General features: G+C 42.8%; 1 protein-coding gene across 1 annotated transcript; it reads left to right on the forward strand.

Moving 5' to 3' along the window:
* On the forward strand, positions 1–7,863 carry BORCS7 (BLOC-1 related complex subunit 7). Its single transcript, XM_056850189.1, has 5 exons — positions 1–169; positions 2,712–2,774; positions 4,392–4,435; positions 5,105–5,125; positions 7,796–7,863. The coding sequence occupies exons 1-5, from the start codon at positions 20–22 to the stop codon at positions 7,845–7,847; spliced, it is 330 nt and encodes a 109-aa protein (XP_056706167.1). The 5' UTR covers positions 1–19; the 3' UTR covers positions 7,848–7,863.
* Positions 7,864–8,391: the final 528 nt, after the last annotated feature.

An 8,391-nucleotide genomic window follows, 5' to 3' on the forward strand; every position in this document is an offset into this window, starting at 1 on the left:
GGCAGGCAACGTTAGGAAGATGGCGGCATCTCCCGCGGGAAGCGCGATGGATGCTCAGGCTCGATTCGGCCATTCGGTGAAGGGTTTGCTGACCGAGAAGGTGACCAGTTGTGGCACAGATGTGATCGCCCTTACTAAACAGGTGCTGAGGGGATCTCGTAGCGCCGAGGTGAGGGAGACTACCAAGACCGGCAAGCACCGCGCTCGGGAAGGGCTGTAGGCAGGGCTGAAGGGGAGCGCAGTGCATGGCGGGACTTGTAGGTTCTTCGTCTGGCGGCAGGGTAGTGTTTTTTTCAACGACCTATTCGTTTTCCTATGTCCGTGATTATTTCACCAGGTGAGATATAGCAGCGCCTGTCTAGGATGTTGCCATCTGGCCGCTGCCATCGTTCAGCCTGCTAAAGGTATCCTGCCATGGAGAGTCAGGGCTTCTAGCCATCTATTGTGGCTTGAAATCAGGGGTACCGAAACAGAGCTGTCATTCCAAGCAAGCTGCCAGTTAGTTGTTCTTAAACAGTCCCAGTGGAAATGTGGGTAACTTGCTGCTCTGTGTGTACAGATTATAATATGTTTAAGACCGTAGTATTATTCCATTCTCAGTGGTAAAGTACTTTGCCTATCACCAGTTCAGCATATAGTAAACAAGGGCTGTTCTTTTAATTTCTTTGTCCCCAAGCGAGTGGCTACGCCATATGTCCTTGTATTGAGTAAGGGCATGTAGATGACTCTGTTTTTGAAAAGCCCCCCCCCCCCTCAAACCAAGTTTCCTGCCAAGGAGGACAGAAGGGCTAAATTGTGTATCTGTACTTTTTCAAGTAGTCTAAGGGACAGGGCAGTACATTTATTTCTGTTTTTTTTCCCAGCCTGTAATATCAAAATACTACTAGTCAAGAGTTAATTGTATAGTAGTAGGAGAATGTCCCACAGGAATTCCAACAAGAATTCAGTAGCAAGTAGTATACGTATACTGTGGCACAGAAGTGGGCAACTTGTTTGGTCCAAGTGCCAAAAAACCCTGCAACATTTCCCTGTGAAGATTTTGGTGTGCTGGTAAATAAGTGTGTGTGGGGGGGGGGGTCAAGGGTTGTACTTGGCCAGACACACTGGGAGCCCCAGTTGTTCTGTCAGCACTTCTGGGGCCTGCCTCAGTCCTTTGGGCAGAGGATTGGCCCTGCTTGCGGAGCAAAATTGATTTGGATCCTATTATTTGGTGTCTGAGCAGGGGGTTGCCTACCTCTGCCCTATCGTCTATTTCCCCACCCACCCAAACAAGGTAGTTCTGATGTGCTATGAAACTGCCCAGAAGGTGGACCAGGGTTGCAACAGGCCTGAATAAAAATGTCCTGACCCTTTAATAGAAGCTTAATGGGGTGTTATTTGCAAGGTGATATATTTCATTGCTATGAAAAGCTTCAGTTGCTCATTTTGACACATTAAGCCTCTGGCAAACCTACCTGTACTGTGTACTTCCACATTGTATAGCTATCAATAATATTGAATTTTAGTGAGCAGAGAGAGCTCTAGTCACAAAAGGGCATTTCCAAACGTTCCGTTGACAACTGGAGTCTTGTGACTAACATATTGCTAAAAGAAAAGCCATATTGCCTGATGGGAGACTTTCTTTGAGAGGATAAATAAGTCTTTGCTTCCTAACACATGATACAGGTATTTGGACTGTATGATTTAGTTACTATTTTCTACTACCAATAAGACAAAGCATAAGTGTGTGTATCTACATTTGTTCTCATTCATTCCTTGTTACCTTAGGCCCTCTTCTCCCATCCTGACTCTGTTTTGTTTTCCTGCACTATGGAAATGCAGGTTGTAAGATAACCATAAATTTGCTCTGTATGGCATCTGTTACTGATAATTCTATACAAATAATAACATAATAAAAAGCTAACCCTGTATTTATTTAAAACATTTAATGCTGCTTTTCCACCTGATTAGGGTCCACAAGACAGCAAATATAATAAACATTAAAACCGCTACTGTTACTGGGGGTATGCCAGATGAAACAAAAAAGTATTCACCTGCTGGTGAAAGACACAGAGAGAGGGAGACAGATGAATCTACCTGGGGAAGGAGTTCCAAAGTTTTGATGCCACAACTGAGAACACCCTTTCTCGGGTTGCTTCCTGACTAGCTGCAGATGGTGGGGCCATCCAAAGCTAGGCCTCTGAAGATGACCAGAGTGTGCGGGTAGCTTCATATCGGAGGGGATATCAAGGTGTTTCATCTGGTTGTTTTTCTTGACTGTATAACTGATTAAACATTTTTATCCTATATAGAAAGACTGTTTCGGAAAACTGTTTTGGGGAGGATGAGGTATAAGTTTGTTTTGCACCAAGGGTGTTACTGTTCCTAGTTAAAATTCATGAGTTCCTCATGACCTGAACAACAGTCCTGCTTACTGCTTAAATCCCATTTCTATTTCCACCATGTCATGAAAGAACTTATTTTCTTCCTCCCACATTTTTGGGGGTATTGAATATTGTGCCTAATGAAAAGTTCTGGAGCCTTTGAAACCGGCCTTTTTTATATATTTTAGCTGGTTCTGATAAAACAGTATGACACAAAGTTTGTGTTAGGAATTAAAGCAGCCTGACTGTGAACAGGCTTATAGCTGCTGTGTGCAGGCTGAGCTTTGTATTACTAGCTCCCCAGGCCTTTACACCTGAATCTCTTAACGATACTTCCATGTCTTTCAGTTCCTTGGGCAGGCTGCCAGAAATATGGTGATGCAAGAGGATGCTATCCTGCACTCTGAAGATGTAAGAAACGTTTAGCTCATAAAACTGAGTGTTTTGCTTGATGTGTAGGTACCAAACACTGTATGAACTGCAGAGAATGAAATGTTTGATTACAGTTCAAATATGGAGCTGACACCCGATACAGATTTTGGTTTCAGTCAAAAGAAACACCATACATCTGTACCCTTTGTTTCAAAGAGCCTATGTTAGTGTCTTATGTATTGATGATGAAGACCTTGGCACTGTTGTTCATGGTCAGATTTTAAAGGAGAATTTAACAAACACAAGTTCTGCAGAATGCAGCCATGTTGTTATCTCTAGTACAGAGAACACCGTGTACCGGCTCTGGGACAAAAGTCCCTTAATCCCTTCTTGTAAAAAGGAAAGTTTGGAATGAGGGAATGGTAGACAAAATTTACAGAGGGTGGCTTATGGCTGATTTGAATCTGTGCATTGTTTCTGGCAATGCTTGGTGATTACCAGTTTTTCCCCTCTTTTAATTAAATAGTTGAGCAACAGTGGCATGAAATATGAAGACCAGTAATAGGTGGTAAGTGAGCCAGCTCATATGCACTGAGAGCAAAGTTCTGTTCTCCTCTCCTCCAACAGCAAGCAAAATTCACTAGCCTGTGGCAGTGTGATTACAGTTTCCCTTCAGGGATGAGGTGTACTAGGTAGCTGGTGGCAGGAAGTATGATGGGCTAAATCTGATTATTTACCAAGGCCTTTTATACAGGGATATTTCCCCCACGATCACCCTCACCGACTGCTTCGGAGCTTCCTTTTGATTATGCATGCCTTTTCCGCCCATCAGAGGTCGCTTCACTCTCCCCATGCATTTTGCCCAGGTTTTCCAGATGCTGTTTTAGCCAGAATCTGGAAACTGCGAGCAAAAAATGCGGGACTAGCGAGGTGACATCTGATGGGCAGAAAAGGCATGCATAATCAAAAGGAAGCCCCGAAGCAGTCGGCAGGGGTGGACGTGGGGAAACGTCCCTGCATAAAAGGCCCAAGCTTAAAATTATGAATTTCCTACCTCAAAGTCATTTTGTTTGCTGCTTATAGGATAAAAATCCCAAAGTGTATGTATGTATTTTTATTTTGTTTTTCAGTTTGAGTGCCTTACAGTAATCAAGACAATGCACACAGCAATTCAGTACAAATGTTCCTTGGGAAGGGGGTTGTAGATTGGTAGCTTTTGCTCTCCTTCTGTTGGTAGTGGAGGAATGCCAGTCTGCTTCCTGTCCTCCTTTTGAGGGAGGCAGAATGTTGTGCTAAGTTGGAAAAGAAATGCTGGAAACTGTGCTGGCTGAAAAGTTTCATTAACACTTTTTCCATGCCTTGAAAAGTGCTGATTCATTAATTAATGAAACTCATCTGCCTGGGTGATGAACCATAAGATGCAGTATGATCAGAATTGTAATGAATCTGTGGTAGCTAGATTTTAGCATAAAGAAAATCCTTATTTTATAAGTTGACTTTTAAAAATTGGGATTGTTCAGAGCATCAGATACTCTAGCCTGGGAGAGAGTAATACATAATGGTTTGAAATTGATGAAGTGTTTACCCCATGAAGTGATTACCCTGACAGAATCATATTGGGAAAGGACATTGAATGTCCTCTTTTGTCCTTTGCAGAGTTTAAGAAAAATGGCTATTATAACTACTCATCTGCAGTATCAGTAAGTAGCACACATCATTTAATCAATGTTTGATGGGCTGACCTCCTTGAAAGTGCATTTGTGTCCTGTGCAGCTTTCATGCTGTGTGTGGCTCATTTTATACCATTTGCAAGGGAAACCTGTGGACCAAGGTTGAAACTGAACCCGGAACTATTAAAGTTGGATCCTCTCCTACCAGAATTCCATGAGCATCTCTTCTTGATTTCTAGGATAAGATAATTGTTTCTTCCCTATGCATTTATTTAAACTTGTTTTTATGTCATACTCTCAGGCAGGAGGCTCTTGAGGCAGCCTATAGAACTTCATTAAAACAATGACAAAACAAGTACAATTATTAGTATTAAAATGTAAACTAAATATTGCTTGTAATCATATGCTATTCTTCTTTGGGCTTTGATGGCTGCATAAACAGGTTGATAGAAAACTGCCTGTTAAAACAGAAGCTGTGCTTCACTGGTGTCTTTGCATTAAGGCTCGCCGTCTAATGGGTGGCAATATAGTTCTTGATACTGTGGCAGTATAGTTGGAGAATCTGCTTACTCCTTGATTCTATAGCCTCCTAAGATATAAATGTATTCACCAACATGATATTAATTTGAATGTACTTGTGCTCTTAAATATCCTGTAGATGTTTTCTTTATAATGCTTTCCTTGTCTTTTTTTTTGTAGGCAAGAAGCTATTCAGAGAAAGTGAGTTTGCTTCTTATTGCTATTCTTTTCGCAAATATTCTCTTCTCATTTCATCCTATCTATGCTACTTTGACTGTAAACCAGTGAGTTAGGGCCACAGCCCTGCTACACAACATTAGGCACACCACTGGGGCCCAATAAATGTTAATAGTAATAATACTAGCATCTTTTTAAAAAGCAAGCTTACTTACTTGCATGATGATGTCTTGGTCCATACAATAGATTTGTGTGTGTGGGATTATATTTCACACTGGGAGGTTGCCGTTAGGGGTGTGCATTTTAATATTTGATATTTTTTGGACTTGGGTATATTGGAGCCAAAAAATATCGGTACTCCTGATATCCCTGAATTCCTGTACTGGTATGGTATTTGGATCTGGGTTTTATTCAGGAATCCAAATTTATTTGGCTCCATTATAGCCTATGGGGAAGCTATCCAGAAGATCTGGGAGGGCTGTTTTTTAAGCTGAAGGTACTAAATTTACAGCAGAGATGCTGGTGCCTGTCCACAGAAGAACCCCCAAGTTTTAAGAAGATTGGGTCAGGGTCAATTCTGTGCCCCCCCCCCCCAAAGAAGGTGCCCCATCCATCCTCCATGTTTTCCAATGTTGGAAAAAACTGCCTTTTTTCTCCAGGGAAAAAGCAGAGAGGCATGCCTGCAGCAATCACTGGTCAGTGCTTCCCAGGCCAAGCACCAACCCAAGAACCAAGGGCAATACACAGAAGTCCAGCAGAACAATCTTAAGCACAGGGGAAACTTTTGTAAGCCCAGCAGAACCATGGGCAATCCACTGACAAACATACATACCGTCACTTCCCCATAGAAAGCCTCAGAAAGTAAGAGGGAGAGGGTTTTGTGTGCCCTCTGATCCTCCTCTCAGCAATCTGCCATCGCTGCCACAGAGGAGGAGCCTTAGGTGCTGCAGCTGCTCTTCATCACTGGCTCCCCCTTTCCCACCTTCCACTGATGCAAAGAAGAATGTTACACACATGCAGATTAGCTTCATTATTTATGGTGCTTGTGGGTTCTGCTGTTTTTTCTTAGACACACAGGTCCCTATCCTGTTCTATCACTTTCATCAACTAGATGAAGAACAGTTTTAGTGCAGCTGTATTATTTTCAACACGCAATTTTGGTTTGGGGTGGTTGATGACTGAGTGTGCACCACCTCCGACATCCCCTTGTATCGCAAGCTACTAGGGCTCAGTTGGGGTGTTTTGGTGCAGCTGGATTCAGAATTGCATTAGGGATGTTGGAGGTTCTGCCAATTAAACTGGGTAGCTGCCCTGCTCCTTCTTTCTAGTGACATTTTAATTTTGGGATGAGTGTTACGCCCTGACTTCCCAGCACAGACAGAGAGGATGCAGGCACAAGCATGTGCTCACTTCGCTCACTTCACTTTCAAAGTCCAGAACTGGGCAGTTGAACAGTGGGAAGATGACCTTCAGGAAGACCAGTTGCTCAACTGTCCAGGGGAGCCGGTGTGAGTGACATGGGACCACAATGTCGCCCACATGGGAGTAAGTGGTCTGCGCAGTAAATGCGCCTGAGGCCCAATGCCTGTGGTGCTGCCCTAATGTTTGCACTGCCATCGGTTACCATGAAGCCCTGACTACCCACCCTGCTGTTTCTCGATAGCAGCAGAGATGTTGTCTGCTGTGTGCACTTAGCTGAGAGCCATGGTATGGTGCAGAGCCTGGCAGTAGCCAGCCCAGCAGCCCTTCCCTGCCAGAACAAGGGCCTTTTCTATCATGGCCCCAACTTGGTGGAATGCTCTGCTTGAAGAGACTCATGACCTGCAAGACCTGTACAGGTTCTGCAGGGCCTGTAAGATGGAGTTATTCTTCCAGGCATTCCATTAGGGAAATTTTACTTGTTCTACTATTAGCTTCTCTGATCATCATGCCAGTGTATTAAATTGTTTTATAGAATATTTGTATTTTTTCTTTATGTTTTATATTTATGTGAACTGCCCTGAGCTCTGATTGCTGGGGAAGAAGTGGGGTAAAAATAGAAATAAATAAATAAATAAATCTGGTTTGCTTAGTCCATTCTTACACTGCAGAAGCAGCCTAGATTGACCCCCACGCTGTAATTATCTAAGATGATTAAGGGATTGGAGCACTTTTCCTATGAAGAAAGGTAAAGAGTCTGGGATTCCTCACTTTAGAAAGAAGATGACTGAGGTTTATAAAATTATGCATTGGGTAGAGAAGATAGAGAGAACTTTTTCTCTCTCTCAAAATACTAGAACTTGAGGGCACCCAATGAAGGTCATGGGCAGTAGATTCAGGACAGACGGAAGTACTCCTTTACTCAATGAGTGATTAAAATGTTGTATTCATTTCCAAAGGATGTAATGATGGCCACAAATATAGATGGCTTTAAAAGGTGATTCGATAATTGTATGGAGAATAAATCCATCAGTGGCTACTAGCCATGGTGACTAAAGGGAACTTCCACATGCAGTGGCAGTAAACCTCTCAGTACCAGTGCTAGGAGGCAACATCAGGGGAAGGCCTTGGTCTCTATGTCTTAATGTTGGCCACTGTGTGAGATGGGATGCTGGACTAGATGGATCACTGGTATTATCCAGCAAGGCTCTTCTTACATTCTTGTGTATCCAAATATCTATGAGTACCTATTGAATGCTTCTATCTCTTTTTCAGTGTTGAACAATCTTCAAATTTACGCGATCAACTGAGCCACCTTTTGAAATGAAGATAGAGCAGTATACAGTACCAAAGAATGGCTGGCAACTGACGGGGAAAACCATGCCCCAAGAATTGTGGACTCCTGTCTCACTTCTTCTTCTGCTTCAGCAATTGCACTATTAGACTATCCTTGTCCAAATGTCACATGCCAGATGTCATGATGGCTGTTGTGTTGCTCAGTAGCACATGTAGCTCAGTGCATAAGACCCTGACTTGAGAAGGGAGGCATCTGTTAATTTTCTCATTGCAGGTGTTCCCTTTCTAAAAAGATGGTACTTCCTTGTATTTATTTTATGACCTGTTGTTTTTTCTTAAGGTAGCTAGGAAATTGCAAAAGTAATCTTAAAATAGTAAGCCTAGTAAGTTTAATGCATCTTCCTAAGTATTCTCACTTGTTTCTACAACGTGATGCAGAAATGATGGCAAGCAGCAACCCTGAAGGTGGAAATTACTTTCAAAGGAGGAGCCATGTTTGCAAGGGATGGATCCCTTCCTTTCGCTGCTTCATTTTTAGTTAGTGGGAGCCAAGACTGCTGAGTGCTGTTTAGATA

This window comes from Euleptes europaea, chromosome 5, assembly GCF_029931775.1.
Source record: "Euleptes europaea isolate rEulEur1 chromosome 5, rEulEur1.hap1, whole genome shotgun sequence".
In the NCBI taxonomy this organism is placed as follows: domain Eukaryota; kingdom Metazoa; phylum Chordata; class Lepidosauria; order Squamata; family Sphaerodactylidae; genus Euleptes; species Euleptes europaea.

Bases quoted from the DNA above. Each gene is read 5' to 3' on its own strand.
- BORCS7 (XM_056850189.1), top strand. From the start codon at position 20: ATGGCGGCATCTCCCGCGGGAAGCGCGATGGATGCTCAGGCTCGATTC. The intron at 2,775-4,391 runs GTAAGAAACGTT...TGTCCTTTGCAG, and splicing joins CTATCCTGCACTCTGAAGAT to AGTTTAAGAAAAATGGCTAT. The intron at 4,436-5,104 runs GTAAGTAGCACA...TTTTTTTTGTAG, and splicing joins ACTACTCATCTGCAGTATCA to GCAAGAAGCTATTCAGAGAA.